The 23,928-nt window shown below is 43.1% G+C and overlaps 1 protein-coding gene across 1 annotated transcript in view; it reads right to left on the bottom strand.

Moving 5' to 3' along the window:
* ptpn13 (protein tyrosine phosphatase non-receptor type 13) overlaps positions 1-23,928 on the bottom strand; it is a 117,645-nt gene that overhangs the window by 9,378 nt on the left and 84,339 nt on the right. The window contains exons 22-38 of the mRNA XM_038989535.1: positions 21,998-22,105; positions 18,698-18,829; positions 17,226-17,719; positions 16,518-16,655; positions 15,733-15,826; positions 14,749-14,834; positions 12,572-12,725; positions 12,069-12,301; positions 11,797-11,895; positions 11,383-11,595; positions 10,989-11,176; positions 9,333-9,492; positions 8,164-8,319; positions 7,593-7,764; positions 3,518-3,728; positions 3,145-3,230; positions 1,104-1,165 (exon numbers count right to left, since the gene is read on the bottom strand). Coding sequence (XP_038845463.1) covers positions 1,104-1,165; positions 3,145-3,230; positions 3,518-3,728; positions 7,593-7,764; positions 8,164-8,319; positions 9,333-9,492; positions 10,989-11,176; positions 11,383-11,595; positions 11,797-11,895; positions 12,069-12,301; positions 12,572-12,725; positions 14,749-14,834; positions 15,733-15,826; positions 16,518-16,655; positions 17,226-17,719; positions 18,698-18,829; positions 21,998-22,105 — 2,786 coding nt within the window. The remainder of the gene's footprint in view (positions 1-1,103; positions 1,166-3,144; positions 3,231-3,517; positions 3,729-7,592; positions 7,765-8,163; positions 8,320-9,332; positions 9,493-10,988; positions 11,177-11,382; positions 11,596-11,796; positions 11,896-12,068; positions 12,302-12,571; positions 12,726-14,748; positions 14,835-15,732; positions 15,827-16,517; positions 16,656-17,225; positions 17,720-18,697; positions 18,830-21,997; positions 22,106-23,928) is intronic.

Genomic DNA, 23,928 nt, shown 5'->3' with positions numbered 1-23,928 from the left:
TTATAGCCGAGTTAACCTTATAGCAGAGTTAACCCAATTACATAACCTTATAGCCGAGTTAACCCAATTACATAACCTTATAGCAGAGTCAACCCAATTACATATCCTTATAGCCGAGTTAACCCAATTACATAACCTTATAGCCGAGTTAACCCAATTACATAACCTTATAGCCGAGTCAACCCAATTACATAACCTTATAGCCGAGTCAACCCAATTACATAACCTTATAGCCGAGTTAACCCAATTACATAACCTTATAGCCGAGTTAACCCAATTACATAACCTTATAGCAGAGTTAACCCAATTACATAACCTTATAGCAGAGTTAACCCAATTACATAACCTTATAGCCGAGTCAACCCAATTACATAACCTTATAGCAGAGTTAACCCAATTACATAACCTTATAGCAGAGTCAACCCAATTACATAACCTTATAGCCGAGTCAACCCAATTACATAACCTTATAGCAGAGTTAACCCAATTACATATCCTTATAGCAGAGTTAACCTTATAGCCGAGTTAACCCAATTACATAACCTTATAGCCGAGTTAACCCAATTACATAACCTTATAGCAGAGTTAACCCAATTACATAACCTTATAGCAGAGTTAACCCAATTACATATCCTTATAGCCGAGTTAACCCAATTACATAACCTTATAGCAGAGTCAACCCAATTACATAACCTTATAGCCGAGTTAACCCAATTACATAACCTTATAGCAGAGTTAACCCAATTACATATCCTTATAGCAGAGTTAACCTTATAGCCGAGTTAACCCAATTACATAACCTTATAGCCGAGTTAACCCAATTACATAACCTTATAGCCGAGTTAACCTTATAGCCGAGTTAACCCAATTACATATCCTTATAGCAGAGTCAACCCAATTACATATCCTTATAGCCGAGTTAACCCAATTACATAACCTTATAGCCGAGTTAACCCAATTACATAACCTTATAGCAGAGTTAATGCAATTTAAATGTGTGTAAGTGATTGAAGTTGAGTTGCTATAGTCACATGTAAAGCAACGTGTTCTCAATCTATCCAATAATATAAAAGTGGTAGACTGATGGAAGCAGGTGTAATTACCTCTGGAGGACATAGTGCAGAGAAGGCCTCTGTTTCTCTGTGATCAGCCCCATAGACATAATCTGTAACAGAGGGGAAGGAACGGTCACATCATACTCCACAACAACATACCAGCGTTATGTTAAAGACAGCATGTGTTGTTCATAACATACAGTGCCTTCAGAAAGTATTCACACCCCTTGACTTGTTCCACATTTTGTTGTGTTACAGCCTGAATTCAGAAAATGTATTAAATATATATATTTTTGTCACCCATCTACACACAATACCCCATAATAACAAAGTGAAAACATGTTTTTAGAAGTGTTTGCAAATTTATTGAACATGAAATACAGAAATCTAATTTACATAGGTATTCACATGAGTCAATACATGTTCGAATCACCTTTGGCAGCAATTTCAGCTGTGTGACTAAATCTAAGAGCTTTGCACACCAGGATTGCACAATATTTGCACATTATTTAAAAAAATCTTCAAGCTCTGTCAAGTTGGTTGTTGATCATTGCTAGACAGCCATTTTCATGTTTTGCCATACATTTTCAAGCTGGTTTATGTCAAAACTGTAACTAGGCCACTCAGGAACATTAAATGTCTTATTGGTAAGCAACTCCAGCATACATTTGGCCTTGTGTTTTAGGTTATTATCCTGCTGAAAGGTGAATTAATCTCCTAGTGTCTGGTGGAAAGCAGACTGAAACAGGTTTTGCCTGTGCTCAGCTCCATTATGTTTCTTTATCCTGAAAAGTCCTTAACGATTACAAGCATACTCATAACATGATGCAGCCACCACTATGCTTGAAAATATGGAGAGAGGTACTCATTGATGTGTTGTATTGGATTTGCCCCTGTAACGGCAGTCTACGTCGTCCTCCTCCTCAGACGAGGAGAGGCGAGAAGGATCAGAGGACCAATGTGCAGCGTGGTAATTAGACATAATGAATTTAATCAAACAAAAACAAAACACTATACAAAATGACAAAACACACTAACCGTCACAGTCCCGTGTAGCACCAACACTGACACAGGAACAATCACCCACAAACAAACAGTGAGAATAGCCTACCTTAATATGGTTCTCAATCAGAGGAAACGTCAAACACCTGCCTCTAATTGAGAACCATATCAGGCAACACATTTAACCCAACATAGAAACAGACAAACTAGACACACAACATAGAATTCCCACCCAGCTCACGTCCTGACCAACACTAAACAAGCAAAACACATAAGAACTCTGGTCAGGACGTTACAGCCCCACACATAACATTTTGTATTCAGGACAAAAAGTGAATTGCTTTGCCATATTTTTTGCAATATTACTTTAGTGCCCTACTGCAAACAGGACGCATGTTTTGGAATATTTTTAGTCTGAACATGCTTCCTTCTTTTCACTCTGTCAATTAGGTTAGTATTGTAGAGTAACTACAATGTTGTTGATCCATCCTCAGTTTTCTCCTATCACAGCCATTAAACTCTGGAACTGTTTTAAAGTCAGCAGTGGCCTCATGGTGAAATCCTTGAGCAGTTTCCTTCCTGTCTGGCAACTAAGTTAGGAAGGACGCCTGTATCTTTGTAGTGACAATCAAAAGCCTAATTGATAACTTCACCACACCACGCTCAAAGAGATATTCAACTGCTTTTAAAAAAAATATATATATATTTTTTTACATCTACCAATCGGTGGCATCCCTTTTGCAAGGCATAAAAAAAACAACCTTGGTCTTTGCTTGAAATTCACTACACAGTTGAGGGACCTTACAGATAATTGTATGTCTGGGGTACAGAGATTGGCTAGTCATAAAAAATGATGTGGGCTATTGTGTGTATATCAGTGACACAAAAACTCAATTTAAAATTCAGGCTGTAACAACAAAATGTGGAAAAAGTATAGGGGTGTGTATACTTCCTGACTGTGAAGAAGGTAAGAGAGAACTTGACTGATGTACTTACTGTATATGTACCATAATGCTATACACATTCAGCAAATCTTTCAAAGGATAACAATCTACGATTGTATGGATAGGCTTTTACAAGTACTTACCGTTGAGGCTGGTGGAGACTTCAGGGCTGATGTTGTTGTTGAGAAATGAAATACTCTTCTGTCCTGGAGACACTGGTTTCCCATCCCTGGAGGGAGGAGAGATATCAATTAGGTCAAGGATAATGAACACATGTACCTCTTGGACGGGGATCTGAAGAGGGAGTTACAGGAAGTAATCATTTGTTGAGTCTCTCAGTTCCAAACCTCTTTGGCACTAGCTGGCAAGCACTGCAAAATGTGTTTACGGTACATAAGGCTAGTGTTTACCTGGTAAGGTCCCTGAGGGACCCTCGCAGGTCAACGCCTAACCCAAAGTGCCTAGTGTGTAGGGGCTAGGGGTCTATTTGGAATTCAGGGTGAGGGTTAAGTTTACCTTGTAGCTTTGATAGTGAGCTCCCTGAGGGAGATCTCCAGCAGCCTGCAGCTCTCATTGAGGGTCAGGTCCAGAGTTGGAGCTCCGTTGATATAGTGGACCAGGTCCAAAGGCCTCAGACTCCCGTCCAGCAGCGCCGCCGAGCCAGGCAGTACCTCCTTTATGAACAACACCCCGTACACACTGTCACTGCCCCCGTCCAATACTAGACCTGCAGGGCGAGATGCAACGTTAAGCTTTATGAACAACACCCCATACACACTGTCACTGCCCCCGTCCAATACTAGACCTGCAGGGCGAGATGCAACGTTAAGCTTTATGAACAACACCCCGTACACACTGTCACTGCCCCCGTCCAATACTAGACCTGCAGGGCGAGATGCAACGTTAAGCTTTATGAACAACACCCCGTACACACTGTCACTGCCCCCGTCCAATACTAGACCTGCAGGGCGAGATGCAACGTTAAGCTTTATGAACAACACCCCGTACACACTGTCACTGCCCCCGTCCAATACTAGACCTGCAGGGCGAGATGCAACGTTAAGCTTTATGAACAACACCCCGTACACACTGTCACTGCCCCCGTCCAATACTAGACCTGCAGGGCGAGATGCAACGTTAAGCTTTATGAATAACACCCCATACACACTGTCACTGCCCCCGTCCAATACTAGACCTGCAGGGCGAGATGCAACGTTAAGCTTTATGAACAACACCCCATACACACTGTCACTGCCCCCGTCCAATACTAGACCTGCAGGGCGAGATGCAACGTTAAGCTTTATGAATAACACCCCATACACACTGTCACTGCCCCCGTCCAATACTAGACCTGCAGGGCGAGATGCAACGTTAAGCTTTATGAATAACACCCCATACACACTGTCACTGCCCCCGTCCAATACTAGACCTGCAGGGCGAGATGCAACGTTAAGCTTTATGAATAACACCCCGTACACACTGTCACTGCCCCCGTCCAATACTAGACCTGCAGGGCGAGATGCAACGTTAAGCTTTATGAACAACACCCCATACACACTGTCACTGCCCCCGTCCAATACTAGACCTGCAGGGCGAGATGCAACGTTAAGCTTTATGAATAACACCCCATACACACTGTCACTGCCCCCGTCCAATACTAGACCTGCAGGGCGAGATGCAACGTTAAGCTTTATGAACAACACCCCGTACACACTGTCACTGCCCCCGTCCAATACTAGACCTGCAGGGCGAGATGCAACGTTAAGCTTTATGAACAACACCCCATACACACTGTCACTGCCCCCGTCCAATACTAGACCTGCAGGGCGAGATGCAACGTTAAGCTTTATGAATAACACCCCATACACACTGTCACTGCCCCCGTCCAATACTAGACCTGCAGGGCGAGATGCAACGTTAAGCTTTATGAATAACACCCCGTACACACTGTCACTGCCCCCGTCCAATACTAGACCTGCAGGGCGAGATGCAACGTTAAGCTTTATGAACAACACCCCGTACACACTGTCACTGCCCCCGTCCAATACTAGACCTGCAGGGCGAGATGCAACGTTAAGCTTTATGAACAACACCCCATACACACTGTCACTGCCCCCGTCCAATACTAGACCTGCAGGGCGAGATGCAACGTTAAGCTTTATGAACAACACCCCGTACACACTGTCACTGCCCCCGTCCAATACTAGACCTGCAGGGCGAGATGCAACGTTAAGCTTTATGAACAACACCCCATACACACTGTCACTGCCCCCGTCCAATACTAGACCTGCAGGGCGAGATGCAACGTTAAGCTTTATGAACAACACCCCATACACACTGTCACTGCCCCCGTCCAATACTAGACCTGCAGGGCGAGATGCAACGTTAAGCTTTATGAACAACACCCCATACACACTGTCACTGCCCCCGTCCAATACTAGACCTGCAGGGCGAGATGCAACGTTAAGCTTTATGAACAACACCCCATACACACTGTCACTGCCCCCGTCCAATACTAGACCTGCAGGGCGAGATGCAACGTTAAGCTTTATGAACAACACCCCATACACACTGTCACTGCCCCCGTCCAATACTAGACCTGCAGGGCGAGATGCAACGTTAAGCTTTATGAATAACACCCCGTACACACTGTCACTGCCCCCGTCCAATACTAGACCTGCAGGGCGAGATGCAACGTTAAGCTTTATGAACAACACCCCATACACACTGTCACTGCCCCCGTCCAATACTAGACCTGCAGGGCGAGATGCAACGTTAAGCTTTATGAACAACACCCCATACACACTGTCACTGCCCCCGTCCAATACTAGACCTGCAGGGCGAGATGCAACGTTAAGCTTTATGAACAACACCCCGTACACACTGTCACTGCCCCCGTCCAATACTAGACCTGCAGGGCGAGATGCAACGTTAAGCTTTATGAACAACACCCCGTACACACTGTCACTGCCCCCGTCCAATACTAGACCTGCAGGGCGAGATGCAACGTTAAGCTTTATGAATAACACCCCGTACACACTGTCACTGCCCCCGTCCAATACTAGACCTGCAGGGCGAGATGCAACGTTAAGCTTTATGAATAACACCCCGTACACACTGTCACTGCCCCCGTCCAATACTAGACCTGCAGGGCGAGATGCAACGTTAAGCTTTATGAACAACACCCCATACACACTGTCACTGCCCCCGTCCAATACTAGACCTGCAGGGCGAGATGCAACGTTAAGCTTTATGAATAACACCCCATACACACTGTCACTGCCCCCGTCCAATACTAGACCTGCAGGGCGAGATGCAACGTTAAGCTTTATGAACAACACCCCATACACACTGTCACTGCCCCCGTCCAATACTAGACCTGCAGGGCGAGATGCAACGTTAAGCTTTATGAATAACACCCCATACACACTGTCACTGCCCCCGTCCAATACTAGACCTGCAGGGCGAGATGCAACGTTAAGCTTTATGAACAACACCCCGTACACACTGTCACTGCCCCCGTCCAATACTAGACCTGCAGGGCGAGATGCAACGTTAAGCTTTATGAATAACACCCCATACACACTGTCACTGCCCCCGTCCAATACTAGACCTGCAGGGCGAGATGCAACGTTAAGCTTTATGAACAACACCCCATACACACTGTCACTGCCCAATACTAGGTGATCTTCATGGATCCCCCCGAACCTGAATAGCCGAGAGGGTCCTGGTCCAAAATTCTAACATTTCCCCTCGGGTCCTGTTTGATTGTCGTCGGGTCTTGTCTATAGCATATTTATTCTACGCTAATAAGGTCAATTTATTGACTTATAGAAGGCCTAGCCAACATATGAAGATCTAACATCAACTTGGCTGATAAATAATTTGTCGCTCGGGTCCAATTAGGTCTCGTCTAGACCAGGACCCGTTAGGTCTAGCTAGGTCTGGTTGTCGTCGGGCCTGATTGTTCTCGGGTCCAGGTCCCCCTTTAAATCGCAGGTCTGTTCGGTGTGATTATCTTCGGATCAAAGTTTTCGGACACAGAAAGACCTCTACCCCACACACACACAGTCACTTCCCCTGTCTAATACTAAACCTGTAGGGAGCGATACAACAACGTTAATCTTTATGAACAACACCCCATACACACAGCCACTTCCCCCGTCCAACACCATCCCTGCAGGGAAAATAATATGTTTTAAAATGTTTTGCTACGGAAAACTGAAGTCCAGCTAGGTCCTACCTGTTTCAGTCCATTTTCTTCTGTTTGGTGCCTAATAAACACAACCCTGACCTTCTGAACCAAAAGCTGTCACCTAAAACACCACAGCAAGGCAGTGGAAGCTTATTTATAGTCCCAAAAAAACCAACCACACATTCCTTTCAAACTGCAATCTAACACCCTTACATATTGTGCTTTCTTAAGCCCTGTCCATGTCACATGTTTCCTTCACAATCATCATCATCATCGTTGAAGTTGATAACCCCAAACCAACACAGATATTTTCAACAGTTCAACAGTTGAGATGATACACATTAGTTAAATAGATCATTTTAGGCAGTCTAAATAGATCTCTATATCTCCTCTTACCTAATGTTTGGTCAGGGCACTGGAAGGAGATGTCCGGCAGTAGGTGTGCCTCTATAGGGGGTTTAGGAGCCTCTATAACCCTTCCTACCACTAGATCGACCACCCTGGGGGCCGCTCTCACCAGGTTCACCACCTCAGTGTGACCCATGTTGGACACATCTTTGTTGTTCACCTGAAGGGGATTGGGGGGGATCGTTAGTAAAGAGCTACAGGTGAAATGCTTGTGATACAGCATGACAGAGTGAGTGTTCAAACATGACTATCAATTTGTCTGTCTTCAATTCCTCGTATCCTCTCTCCGTGTGTCCTCCAACTGCATTGGAGAAGGAAACTCAGTCTCTCTCCTCACCTCCTTAAAACGTATTGGAGGAGGAGACACAAAGTCTCTCTCCTCACCTCCTTAAAACGTATTGGAGGAGACCCAAAGTCTCTCTCCTCACCTCCTTAAAACACATTGGAGGAGACCCAAAGTCTCTCTCCTCACCTCCTTAAAACACATTGGAGGAGGAGGTGAGGAATCAAGGAAAACCAAATTGAGAGTGTTCAGTAGCTCCATTCAGCAGATGTGTACCATGATCATGCGATCCCCGGGCCGCAGCCTGCCGTCTCCCTTGGCAGGGTCCTGGATGATGTCATGGATGTAACAGCCCAGGTCGTTCCCTTTGGTCAGAGTAAACCCCAGGCTTCCTTTCTCAGACTTCACAAGGGACACTTTCAGCTCCACGTCCTGACGAACAGACAGTGGTAAACAAACACTGTTGGAATCAAACTGTGCTAAAAAATGAACAAGACTGAATACTACATAAACTCAGCAAAAAAAGAAACGTCCTCTCACTGTCAACTGCGTTTATTTTCAGCAAACTTAACATGTGTAAATATTTGTATGAACATAACAAGATTCAACAACTGAAACATAAACTGATCAAGTTCCACAGACATTTGAATAATGTGTCCCTGAACAAAGGGGGGGGGGGGTCAAAATCAAAAGTAACAGTCAGTATCTGGTGTGGCCACCAGCTGCATTAAGTACTGCAGTGCATCTCCTCATGGACTGCACCAGATTTGCCAGTTCTTGCTGTGAGATGTTACCCCACTCTTCCACCAAGGCACCTGCAAGTTCCCAGACATTTCTGGGGGTAATGGCCCTAGCCCTCACCCTCCGATCCAACAGGTCCCAGACGTGCTCAATGGGTTTGAGATCAGGGTTCTTCGCTGGCCATGGCAGAACACTGCCTCCTTGCAGCATGCCTCAGGCACGTTCACGCAGATGAGCAGGGACCCTGGGCATCTTTCTTTTGGTGTTTTTCAAAGTCAATAGAAAGGCCTCTTCAGTGTCCTAAGTTTTCATAACTGTGACCTTAATTGCTTACCGTCTGTAAGCTGTTAGTGTCTTATCGACAGTCCCACAGGTGCATGTTCATTAATTGTTTATGGGTTCATTGAACAAGCATTGGGAACATTGTTAAAACCCTTTACAATGAAGATCTGTGAAGTTATTTGGATTTTTACGAATAATCTTTGAAAGACAGGGTCCTGAAAAAGGGACGTTTCTTTTTTTTGCTGAGGTTAGTTACATAATTACATGGATAATACACATTACATCCTTGCTTCCTCTGCCCATGAGAGGTTCCCTTGGACCTTCTACACCTCCGATGTGCTGTAAGAGAAAGGAATGGAGGAAACCAGGACGGTCAAAGTACTTATGCTTTCAGACAGGTCCTAGTGTTCCCCTGCTCTTACCGGCACAAACTCATCCATGTCTTGTCTGTTGTCCGTCAGGGTGTGGTTGAAGTGTGGTGGTCGAGGGAGAGGCAGGGGGTCGGGACTGGGGGCTTCTGGAGATAATACCATAGGTTGAGGGGTGGTGGTCAGGTCAGGGACCCGAGGGGAAGAGGGACACCTGCGGAAATAGAACAGAAGGAATCAATCGAATAAGTGATATTTAAACCAACAGTTGTCGCAAGGTTCTTTACTGTAACCTGGTTTAGACCCCACAGAGCAAGCAGAAGCTGAAGCACAGTGTTAAACTGAGGTGACATTCTTAGTCTATAACGTTAACATAGAAATATCTTGTGTAGAACAGATCATACAATATTATTACATTTCACCTAACTGCAATGAGTCACCTCTCATTGGTTACGGTACTAATGACCTGGAAACTATATCACCTCTCATTAGTTACTCTAGTCGGTCCATAATAAAGTGCTGCTCTACCTTCTTAACCGCACTAACAACAAGGCAGGTCCTACAGACCCTAGTTTTTTAAAAATTTAACGAGGCAAGTCAGTTAAGAACAAATTCTTATTTACAAATGACGGCCTACCCCGGCCGACACTGGGCCAATTGTGCGCCGCCCTATGGGACTCCCAATCACAGCCGGATGTGATACAGCCTGGATTCGAACCAAGGACTGTAGTGACGACCTCTTGCACTGAGATGCAGTGCGTTTAGACACGCTGTGCCACTCGGGAGACAAGGTGCTTTCAGGTGTTTTTTCTCACCTGGACTACTGTTCAGTCAGGTGCCACAAAGGGACTTAAGAAAATTGCATTTGGCTCAGAACAGGGCAGCACGGCCCTTGGATGTACACAGAGAGCTAATATTAATAATATGCATGTCAATGTCTCCAAGCTCAAAGTGGAGGAGAGATTGACTTCATCACTACATCACTACTATTTATGAGCTGTATTGACATGTTGAATGCACACACGATAAAATACTCACTATACACACACACACATACACATGGATATGTGGTAGTGGTGGAGTAGGGGGCACACAATTTGTTGTGAAATCTGTGAATGTATTGTAATGTTTTAAAATTGTATAAACTGCCTTAATTTTGCTGGACCCCAGGAAGAGCAGCTGCTGCCCTGGTAGGAAATAATGATTATTTATTATTATTATCCCCATTTCAAGCTCATCTTTCTAAAAAGTATCAAGTATTTTTCAGAATATTTAGGCAGGTTAGCTGGCTAACTCATGAATCCTTCTTTGTTAGATCCGGGATCAGGCCACCACCCCCCCTCTCCGGAATCAGGCCACCACCCCCCCTCTCCGGAATCAGGCCACCACCCCCCCTCTCCGGAATCAGGCCACCACCCCCCCCTCTCAAGGATCAGGCCACACCCCCCCTCTCAAGGATCAGGCCACACCCCCCCTCTCAAGGATCAGGCCACACCCCCCCTCTCAAGGATCAGGCCACACCCCCCCTCTCAAGGATCAGGCCACACCCCCCCTCTCAAGGATCAGGCCACACCCCCCCTCTCAAGGATCAGGCCACACCCCCCCTCTCAAGGATCAGGCCACACCCCCCCTCTCAAGAATCAGGCCACACCCCCCCTCTCAAGGATCAGGCTAACTTGAGTAATATCAGCAGTAGGATATAATCTTTACCCTCTGCTGAGGTTGGGCAGTGACAGGTTGGAAGAGTAGTAGGCAGAACGGATGGTGTCATCCAGCTCACAGGGGGTCTCATACTGGCGGAGTCTCCCCAGAGTGAGGTTACTGCTGGGGGTCTGGTAGATACTACGATCCCAGGCTTGTCGGCCCTGCTCCTGAGATGGGCTGAAGGCCTCCTCCACCTGAATGAATTAAGTAATGAATGAATGGATAAATAAATCCATTGTTTAGTCATTCATGAATTTGACAAAATGTCCAGTTGCCTCAGCCGAGTGAAACAATACACACATTAAAAATAATTTGACGATTAAAAACTCAATAGTTTACAGACCCATTCCTATTGTGGTTCTTGTTATCAATTGTTACTAATTATCAATGAAATCGTTACCTCCTCATCATCCGTGCTGTCGCTGTAGCTGTCCCGACGGCTGGGGGACTTCATGAGCAGCCTGTCCAGAGCTTCCTCCATTTGCCCAGGCCCCAGACCCAGGCTCCTCTTCCCCTCAGACCCCACAGGAGAAGCTGTTCTGGGCCTGGCCAGGCTGGATTCAGGCTGCTGGGTCTGGACTACTGGTTCCTTACGAGGAGACGCCATGGGAGTCTGGGGAGGGAGAATGAGATACACTAAGTATATTAGTGTATAGCTCACTAAATATCAAAAATACACTGCACTCCACTTATAGTGAATGCAGTTATAGTGATAAATGGTCCTATGCGATCACTATAAGAGAAAAGCAGCGCAGACATTTTGCCCAGTTTGTGGACCACATGAGAGGTGCTGCTGGCTGGTAGAGTTCCTCACCAGAGCAGAGGCGTCCATCTCAGGTAAGACACCCTGGTCAGGTCTACAGAGCAGCAGAGTGACCTCCTGACCGGTCCCTCGCAGCGCTGAGATCACCTCCTAGTGGCAGGGCAGAGAAACACAACAGAATATTTGATATGAAAATGGTTAAAAGTCATGTAGTATTGGCATACAAGGGAGTCAGTTCTTCAACTGAAAAAGCCATTTGAAACCCCATCCCCTAATGTAACCTATTGTTTGACTGATTGATCAATATTGAAAGGGTGACATACGTGCTGTGAGAGTCCTTTGAGGGGCGTCTGGTTGACACGGAGGATGACGTCACCCACGTTGATTCGTCCACTCTCAGCGGCAGGTTGCCCAGGGAAAAGCTTCTTGACCCGGACCATGCTGGAGCTGTTACCAGGGCCGTTACCAGTGTTCTGGTCAGGGAGGGTCTCCTCTCTACTGAAGCTGAACCCTAGGCCTGACGAATTCTTCAGCAAGGGCACCTCAAATACATTGTCTTGGGGACAGGAAGACAAGAAAACTTTATTGTCCAACAAAACGTAAATGTGTATTTGACTGCTAACTCTGACACCACACACACCTGAGATACTGGTAGGAGCACAGGGTCAACTGCAGAGTAACGCCCCTGGAGCAAATTATGGTTTAAGTGCCTTGCTCAAGGGCACAACGGCAGTAGGGCACAATGTCATAATCAAACATTACACATCAAAGATTAGCAACTGCTGGTGACGTTTAAGAAAGTAATGAGTGTGTACTGTACACTCACTATCAGTGATGAAGCTGTACTCTGGCTGGGCTTTAGGCGGAGCAGCCTCTGGCGCCGGTTGTTGTTGGTCGCTGGGAGGGGTGCACTGAGGCGTCAGAGGGGCGTGGATACGGTTCGCAGGGAGCTGACCCTTCTCTAACAGCAAGTGGACCATCTGAAGAGGGGAGGAGAAGGGAGGAGCGGAGCAGAAGGGGAGGAGGGGAGGAGAAGGGGAGAAGGGGAGGAGCGGAGGAGAAGGGGAGAAGAAGGGGAGAAGGGGAGAAGGGAAGGAGCGGAGGAGAAGGGGAGAAGAAGGGGAGAAGCGGAGGAGAAGGGGAGAAGTGGAGAGTAACACCACTGGTCAGAAAGCACAGAGTCTCAAGTAGGAGAGAAGACACCATAAGCCTATATAGTAGATACAGTTGAAGTCGGAAGTTTACATACACCTCAGCCAAATCTATTCAATCTATTCTATTCACCTCAGCCAAATCTAAAAATTCCCTGTTTTAGGATCACCACTTTATTTTAAGAATGTGAAATGTCAGAATAATAGTAGAGAATGATTTATTTCAGCTTTTATTTATTTCATCACATTCCCAGTGGGTCAGAAGTTTACATACACTCAATTAGTATTTGGTAGCATTGCCTTTAAATTGTTTAACTTGGGGCAAACGTTTTGGTGAGCCTTCCACAAGCTTCCCATAATAAGTTGGGTGAATTTTGGCCCATTCCTCCTGACAAAGCTGGTGTAACTGAGTCAGGTTTGTAGGCCCCCTTGATCGCACACGCTTTTTCAGTTCTGCCCACAAATTTTCTATAGGATTGAGGTCAGGGCTTTGTGATGGCCACTCCAATACCTTGACTTTGTTGTCCTTAAGCCATTTTGCCACAACTTCGGAAGTATGCTTGGGGTCATTGTTCATTTGGAAGACCCATTTGCGACCAAGCTTTATCTTCCTGACTGATGTCTTGAGATGTTGCTTCAATATATCCACATAATTCTCCTCCCTCATGATGCCATCTATTTTGTGAAGTGCACCAGTCCCTCCTGCAGCAAAGCACCCACACAACATGATGCTGCCACCCCCATGCTTCACGGTTGGGATGGTGTTCTTTGGCTTGCAAGCATCCCCCTTTTTCCTCCAAACATAATGATGGTCATTATGGCCAAACAGTTCTATTTTTGTTTCATCAGACCAGAGGACATTTCTCCAAAAAGTATGATCTTTGTCCCCATGTGCATTTGCAAACCGTAGTCTGGCTTTTTTATGGCGGTTTTGGAGCAGTGGCTCTCGCTTGCTGAGCAGCCCTTCAGGTTATGTCGATATAGGACTCGTTTTACTGTGGATATAGATACTTTTGTACCTGTTTCCTCCAGCATCTTCACAAGGTCCTTTGCTGTTGTTCTGGGATTGATTTGCACTTTTCACACCAAAGTACGTTCATCTCTAGGAGACAGAACACGTCTCCTTCCTGAGCGGTGTGAGGGCTGCGTGGTCCCATGGTGTTTATACTTGCGTACTATTGTTTGTAAAGATGAACGTGGTACCTTCAGGTATTTGGAAATTGCTCCCAAAGATGAACCAGACTTGTGACGGTCTACAATTTTTTTTCTGAGGTCTTGGCTGATTTCTTTAGATTTTCCCATTATGTCAAGCATAGAGGCACTGAGTTTGGAGGTAGGCCTTGAAATACATCCACAGGTACACCTCCAATTGACTTAGGCTAATTGACATAATTTATCAGAAGCTTCTAAAGCCATGACATCATTTTCTGGAATTTTCCACGCCGTTTAAAGGCACAGTCAACTTAGTGTATGTAAACTTCTGACCCACTGGAATTGTGATACAGTGAATTATAAGTGAAATATATCGGTCTATAAACAATTGTTGGAAAAATGACTTTTGTCATGCACAAAGTAGATGTCCTAACCGATTGCCAAAACTATAGTTTGTTAACAAGAAATTTGTGGAGTGGTTGAAAAACGAGTTTTAATGACTCCAACCTAAGTGTATGTAAACTTCAGACTTCCACTGTAGATGCTGGAACTTGCTAAACAAGCTAATGGACTTTAAAAACAGTCTGGTTGAATCATACCGTAGTAGGCAATCAATCACCACCATAGGTAAGTGGAAATAAGGTAAAACTTGATGAAAGTGAACTATCGCTTTAACAGTGATAACAGTTTAAATACTGACCTTTCCAGTATCTCTGAGGGTCTCCACAGCCTGCTTGTGAGTGGCTCCTTCCAGACTCTTCCCATTGACAGCCACCACCCTGTCACCTAGTAACAATAGAGACGGGTTTTACACTGAATGTACAAAACATTAGGAACACCTTCCTAATATTGAGCTGCATCCCCTTTTGTCCTCAGAACAGCCTCAATTCGTCGGGGTATGGACTCCACAAGGTGTTGAAAGTATCCGTAGGGATGGTGGCCCATGTTGACTCCAATGCTGCATGTCCTTTGGGTGGTGGAGCATTCTTGATACACACGGGAAACTTGATTGTGGAAAAGCCCAGCAACGCTGCAGTTCTTGACACAAACCGGTGCGCCTGGTACCTACTACCATACCCCGTTCAAAGGCACTTAAATATTTTTTCTTGCCCACTCACCCTCTGAATGGCACACATACACAATCTGTGTCTCGAGGCTTAAAAATCCTTCTTTAACCTGTCTCCTCCCCTTCATCTACACAGATTGAAGTGGATTTAACAAGTGGCATCAATAAGAGATCAGAGCTCTCACCTGGATTCACCTGGATTCACCTGGTCAGTCTGTCATGGAAAGAGTTGTTCATGTTTTGTAGACTCAGTGTATATAAACAGTCTGACTCAGCAAACACCAGTCAAGCATTAATGTGCTGACAACATGATACCACGGCAGGTTTGGTGGGAATCCTCCATGCTGGCTGCAGTCCATCAGGGTAATGTTCAGTAGGGTACACCATGGCACAAGGTTTTGCTACGGAAAACTTAAATCTGTTTTCTTATTGGACAAGTTCAGGTAGTACTCCCCCTTTCTAAATGTTTTCTCCCTACTGATGTGTTGATCAGGCACCAAATGGAACACAGACTGAAACACGGAGGGACTACCTGGACATGTCCAATAAGAAACCCTTGTTTTAAAACTTTTTGCTACGGTGTGCCTTACTGAACAGGACCTAGGTGCTATAGCTTACCCTTCTGGATCCTTCCGTCCAGTTCTGCAGCTCCTTTAGGGATGATGGCCTTCACATAAACCCCTCCATGCTTCACACTGGTATTCACTCCACCCTGAGGAGAACAGGTCGTGTCACTACAGTCAACCAGACAGAGTTGGAGTATATAATGCTGTATTCACTACATCCACCAGACAGAGTTGGAATATAATGCTGTATTCATGTCTTCCACAGACTACCGGTCTATGGGGTTATTAGTGGGGTTGTATTATACAGATCAGATTTATCCAAGTCGTGTTGTTAACCTGACATATCACCATGATAGACCACATGACTCAAGTTGAAAGACCCTTTAACAATAATAATACCACTCCTTCACAGGGAAAATTACACTGCTGGTCACTTCAGCAAATCAAAGTGGTCAAACAGGCAGTGGCACAACATCTAAGCAGATATTAGTAAAACCACGATTAAACTGGTGGGTCATCACAGGGTCAAATGATCCTTCTGTAATCTGTACCTACAGCGGCTGTGTCACCATGTGTGAATCCTCATCCATTCAACATGTCTGTTTGAGAAAATGTGCATGCAGAGACGCAAAGCAATCTACAAAATCCCACAATGAAAATCAAGCAGCAGAGCGACGCTAGGCAGCAGAGCTACAGGAAAACACATACACCAGTCATGAGGAAAGAAAACAAGACCAAAAACAAAGAGAACCTTTCAGAACAGTACCAGAAACAGTACACTCAGTAACAGAACCGTGACCCATCAGTAACAGAAGCGTGACCCATCAGTAACAGTACCGTGACACTTATGCCCAAGCTGCTGTCCTTTTTAGATAGCTCAACGTCAAACAGATCTCCAGGAGAGAGACTACTGACCCCTGGGACATTGCCACTTAACCCTCCCATGCTGCCGTTGGGGAGAGGAGGAGTTAACTCCTGCAAACAGAGAACATGGCAGTAAATGGAACGTTGGGGTTGTTGCCAGGCAACAGACATGCAGAGAGAATAACAGGAAGTAGTTTTAGAGGAGGGGGAGGATTTGGTATAGGAAGTATAACATAGGAAAGGATCAAGATGCAGCCATACTATAAATACGCTGTATTGCATTTGTTAAAATTCTAAATGCAATGACATGTAGCCAGACATGATTAAACAAAACATGCAATTAGTTTGTAAAAAACGTCAAGCATTTGAGAGGCTGTTTGTTAACTGCATGCATCTTTGTAGTGGCATTGTATAGTCTACCTTGAGGATACCTACAAACATATGACTAAATACTAGGGACTGTTTCTCAGGTAGTTTTCAGGTGATACACAAGATGTTCAACATTATTCGCTGTACATGTTGCTCTTGAATTTGATCTTGTAGCCTACTGACTTCCAGACATGTCAAAAGCACCAAAACACCACCAGAGAAAAACTCTCCATTACAGGTAACTGAAACAGAGCTGGCACCTGTTGAACTTTTGTTAAAGTTTTGTCAGAAAAAACACCAGCCGCTACCTACCTTTTTAAACTTAGGTTTCTCTTGACTACTAGAGTACGTCTCCTCATCCATTTCAGAGTCCCCTCTATCTGAATAGTCTGGGTCTTTAGGGACCTCAGGGATCTTAGCTTTCCTGGTTTTGGGTGGCAACGCCGGTGGAGACGCTTTGAGTGGGTCGAAGGTCAAGGCGATGTTGTTGGTTCGATCCTGGTGATGGAGTATGGATACGGGTACTGAGGCAGCTTCAGTGGGCAGGGTGCGATGGGGGTGGGTGCCGTTGACGGGGGTCTGGAGGGGTGCATTGGTGCTCTCGGTCCTGGAGTCCTGTGAGCGGAGGCTGCTCTGGCGTGGGACAGTGGAGACAGACGGGGTGGTGGTGGTGGGGAGAGGAGGGCTGGGGGAGCTTGTTCCTGCGTCCTGTTCCTCAATTGAAGACTCAAAGTCCATGTCCTGTTGTCGCTGTCCGGAGACCGCCAGAGGAGCCTGGGGTTTATAAACAAACCCTGACGGAGGCTCTAGAGGAGACAGACAGGAATACTGGTTATGATTGCACTGCTACTGATTATAAAGCGTGACATATAGATGTTTGAGGCACTATAAGCGCCTCAAACATCTATAACTACATTCATAAAGGATACTAGTTATAAGATTGCTCTAGCCTAACCCCAGCCAGGCAGACCTAGCGCTAACCCCAGCCAATCAGACCTAGCGCTAACCCCAGCCAGTCAGACCTAGCGCTAACCCCAGCCAGTCAGACCTAGCTCTAACCCCAGCCAGTCAGACCTAGCGCTAACCCCAGCCAGTCAGACCTACCTCACTTCCTATGAATATCCTCTTTGTAATGCATTATAAGTGCATTTATAACAGCTTATGAGCTTTACATAATGTAAAAATAATTCAGGACAAAGGCACTTTTAACTGCTCATAAACATCTATAATAAGTACATAGCTACCTTCATAGAGTCTCTCTCTGGGCTGTGAGTCTTACATAATGAATCGTGCGGAATGATTAACCTCGGTTATTAAACAACTAGTTGACCTGACGTCGGTTCCATTCCATGACCTCCATTTAGTTACGTTGAATGTTTCTTTTTGTGAGAGAATTTTAAATCATTCACGAGAGAATTCATTAAGCAAATATTCAACCTAGTTCAGACGCAGAAACGTGGTAATTAACTATAATGACCATAATCCATTGCGCCTGTTTTTCCCGGCTCAGACAGAGACGGATCAGAGAGGAAGAGTCATTATTTCATTATGCATTTAATGTTAAAAATAAATAAATCTAAAACTGTTTGAACCGAAATCGCCTTAAAGCACTAATCTCTCAGCACTAATAATGGAATATAATGCACAACAAGAGGTGCTTATAACTACTCAAACATCTATAATAACTACATACAAAGAGCATTTCTCTGGGCTGTGAGCGATACATAATGCATTATAATGCACGACATAGCTGCTAATAACTGCCCATAAACTTTTATAACTACCTTCATAAAGCCTCTCTCTGGGTTGAGACACCACCAGCGTGACATCATCGGGGGCGCTCTGCAGGACCTCGGTGGCAGCGGTGTGGAGAAGGCCCTCTAGGTTCACCTCATTCACAGAGATTAAACGGTCCCCTGCAGAACACAACACACACTAGTACTGTCACTCACACTGCACATACTGGAGCAATCTGGAGTCATCTATTCCACACAATTCAGATATGGTTCCCTGATGGATGCAAAAGACACTTTTCTGAACCATTTACACTATACAGTATCAGTGAAAAGTTTTAGAACACCTACTCATTCAAGGGTTTTTCTTAATTTTACTATTTTCTACATTGTAGAATAATAGTGAAGACATCAAATCTTTGAAATAACGCATATGGAATCATGTAGTAATAAAAAAAAAAAGTGTGAAACAAATCAAAATATATATTACATTTGAGATTCTTCAAATATCAAGGCAAAGGGTGGCTGACAGCTTTGCGTTTGAGCCAATAAGTTGTGTTGTGACAAGGTAGGGGTGGTATACAGAAGATGGTCTTTTATCAAATAGGGCTAAATCCATCTGAATCTCAAATATTAAATATATTTAGATTTGTTTAACAATTTTTTGTTGTTGTTACTAAATGATTCCATGTGTTATTTCATAGTTTTGATGTCTTCACTATAATTCTAAAATGTAGAATAATAAGTCAGTTCGTCAAATTTCTGCTCTGCTGGAGCTGCCCCGGTCAACTATAAGTTGACTGGCCTGCACAGAGCCCTGACCGCAACCCCATCGTACAACTTTGGGAAGAATTGGAACGCCTACGGTGAGCCAGGCCTTATCGCCCAACATCAGTGCCCGACCTCACTAATGCTCGTGTCTGAATGGAAGCAAATCCCTGCAGCAATGTTCCAACATCTTGTGGAAAGCCATCCCGGAAAAGTGGAGGCTGTTATAGCAGCAAAGGGGGGACCGACTCCATATTAATGCCCATGATTTTGGAATGAGATGTTGGACGAGCAGGTGTCTACATACTTTTGGTCATGTAGTGTATATTACACAAGTAGGAGCAGGTGTCCACATACTTTTGGTCATGTAGTGTATATTACACAAGTACGAGCAGACCCTTTGGCTTGGTTTCAAAGACATGGTGCAATACATTTTAGACATCAAGTGCATTTTGTAAATGATGCTATATTATACAATACATTATTATTCAATACAGCAATTATTATTATAATACACATTACATTATTATTATTAGTAGTAGTATAATACACATTAGTAGTAGTAGTATTATTACACATTACATTATTATTATTATTCACTACATCACACACTACATTATTATTATTACTACATACTACAGTATTATCACACACTACACGATTATTATTATCATTATCACACACTACATGATTATCATTATCACACACTACATTATTATCATTATCACACACTACATGATTATCATTATCATTATCACACACTACATGATTATTATTATCATTATCACACACTACATTATTATCATTATCACACACTACATGATTATCATTATCACACACTACATGATTATTATTATCATTATCACACACTACATGATTATTATTATCATTATCACACACTACATGATTATTATTATCATTATCACACACTACATGATTATTATTATCATTATTACACACTACATGATTATCATTATCACACACTACATGATTATCATTATCACACACTACATGATTATCATTATCATTATCACACACTACATGATTATTATTATCATTATTACACACTACATGATTATCATTATCACACACTACATGATTATTATTATCATTATTACACACTACATGATTATTATTATCATTATTACACACTACATTATTATCATTATCACACACTACATGATTATTATTATCATTATTACACACTACATGATTATTATTATCATTATTACACACTACATGATTATCATTATTACACACTACATGATTATTATTATCATTATTACACACTACATGATTATTATTATCATTATCACACACTACATTATTATCATTATCACACACTACATGATTATCATTATCATTATCACACACTACATGATTATTATTATCATTATCACACACTACATGATTATTATTATCATTATCACACACTACATGATTATTATTATCATTATTACACACTACATTATTATCATTATCACACACTACATGATTATTATTATCATTATTACACACTACATGATTATCATTATCACACACTACATGATTATCATTATCATTATCACACACTACATGATTATTATTATCATTATTACACACTACATTATTATCATTATCACACACTACATGATTATTATTATCATTATTACACACTACATGATTATCATTATCACACACTACATGATTATCATTATCATTATCACACACTACATGATTATTATTATCATTATTACACACTACATGATTATCATTATCACACACTACATGATTATCATTATCATTATCACACACTACATGATTATTATTATCATTATTACACACTACATTATTATCATTATCACACACTACATTATTATCATTATCACACACTACATGATTATCATTATCATTATCACACACTACATGATTATTATTATCATTATTACACACTACATTATTATCATTATCACACACTACATGATTATTATTATCATTATTACACACTACATGATTATTATTATCATTATTACACACTACATGATTATCATTATTACACACTACATGATTATTATTATCATTATTACACACTACATGATTATTATTATCATTATCACACACTACATTATTATCATTATCACACACTACATGATTATCATTATCATTATCACACACTACATGATTATTATTATCATTATCACACACTACATGATTATTATTATCATTATCACACACTACATGATTATTATTATCATTATCACACACTACATGATTATTATTATCATTATCACACACTACATGATTATTATTATCATTATTACACACTACATGATTATTATTATCATTATCACACACTACATGATTATCACACACTACATGATTATCACACACTACATGATTATCACACACTACATGATTATCACACACTACATGATTATCACACACTACATGATTATCATTATCACACACTACATGATTATTATTATCATTATTACACACTACATGATTATCACACACTACATGATTATCACACACTACATGATTATCACACACTACATGATTATCACACACTACATTATTATTATACATCGTTTTCTCACTGACCTGGCTTGAGGCAGCCGTTGACATCAGCAGGACCCCCAGGAGTTATGGAGCTGATGAAGGTGCCAAGATCAACATGACCAGAGTTCTGCCCCCCTACTATCTGAAACCCTGTAGTAGACAGAGAGACAGCAGGTTAGTATGAACAGAGCAACAGACCAGAGTTCTGCCCCCCTACTATCTGAAACCCTGTAGTAGACAGAGAGACAGCAGGTTAGTATGAACAGAGCAACAGACCAGAATTCTGCCCCCCTACTATCTGAAACCCTGTAGTAGACAGAGAGACAGCAGGTTAGTATGAACAGAGCAACAGACCAGAGTTCTGCCCCCCTACTATCTGAAACCCTGTAGTAGACAGAGAGACAGCAGGTTAGTATGAACAGAGCAACAGACCAGAGTTCTGCCCCTGTAACATAAAATGTGAAAAAGTCAAGGGGTCTGAATACTTTCCGAAGGCACTGTAGCCCAATAGTGTTTCCCCTATGTTGGAGGTCCATCCATCACAGCTAAATGTTGTGACGTGGTAGTTGGCAGCACTAAATGAGGCTGTTTTTGTCTGAGAGTCTTAGTGCACGTCTATGCAGTGTACCTGCTCTAGGCCTGAAAACCCTTCTGAAAGCCGTGGGACTAACCTCAGCCATTTATCAGTGTCTCTGTATCAACTCAGCCGGTTCTATTCCAGGTTCCATGGATCTATTACTTCCCAATCTGTCAAACCCGTCCCGACAATCCAAGCTACACCACAGAGTAAGAAGGGAACTCACCCAGCCCAGACTTCACATCTTTCTTCAGATTGACTGTGGTAATCTCTCTCTCTGGGGAAGGCAAGGCATTCAGCTTGGTCTTCAGGGAATCTTGGTAAAACGCCATCCAAGGAGAAGCATTTAGTTAGCTTTACAGAAGTGTGTATATAAAGCTACCGAAAACTAGATCATGTATGTGGTACGAAAATGAATGCACTCTCTACTGTAAGTCGCTCTGGATAAGTATGTCTGCTAAATGACTAAAATGGCTCTCGGGGCTCTAAAGTGCAACCAATTTGGTCACATATGCGACTAAATATTTTGCTGTGTGACCAGGAGTTTTATTTTGAGAGCACTGTGTGACTACGAAAAGAAAAATCCCAGATAATAATCAGGTCAAAAGATCTGACCCATATTATGTGTACAACATCTTCTGCTTCCTGTAGCAGATCGCCGGGACCGCATGTTCTAAAACTGCTCTCGCGTTGACATAGTTAACCATTTGTTCAGTCATGTTACTTCATTGCTAGCTAGCTAACTAACTACCTGGTAACTTTACCAGTACATTCAGGGGGCACAGAAAGTAAGGAAGAGGGATATCTTCTTCAGAAGCTCAATGATCATAGCAATGAATGAATGACAGATCTCTTGCATGTCATCATCACAAATCTGATGTTTTATTTATTATTATTATAATAATACCATCCTTTTTCTCCCCAATTTTCATGATAACGATCTTGTCTCATCGCTGCAACTCCCCAACGGGCTCGGGAGAGGCGAAGGTCAAGTCATGTGTCAGCTGAAACATGACCCACCAAGCCGCGCTTCTTAACACCCGCTCGCTTAACCCGGAAGCCAGCCGCACCAATGTGTCTGAGGAAACACCGTTCAACTGATGACCGAAGTCAACCTGCAGGCGCCCGACACGCCACAAGGAGTCGCTAGAGCGTGATGTACATTTAAACAGTACCACTATGAATCAAAACATCAAGGTTGTATTAAGTTGACTGAGGATTTCCTGTCCCACTGACCATAACACGTAAAATAATAAGAAGCGTGTTGCAGGAACCTGGGTAACCTAATAACACGCTATGGTGAGCACATCACTCCGCAAGATAAATGACCTACATGATTAAATACATTAACTAAGTGTGAATGGACAGCATTATCTGTTGTGGGTGTGTGTCTGTA

Source organism: Salvelinus namaycush, chromosome 3 (assembly GCF_016432855.1).
Source record: "Salvelinus namaycush isolate Seneca chromosome 3, SaNama_1.0, whole genome shotgun sequence".
NCBI classification, from domain to species: Eukaryota; Metazoa; Chordata; class Actinopteri; order Salmoniformes; family Salmonidae; genus Salvelinus; species Salvelinus namaycush.
Note: the sequence above shows the minus strand (reverse complement) of the source record. Positions and strands in the feature narration are given on the sequence as shown.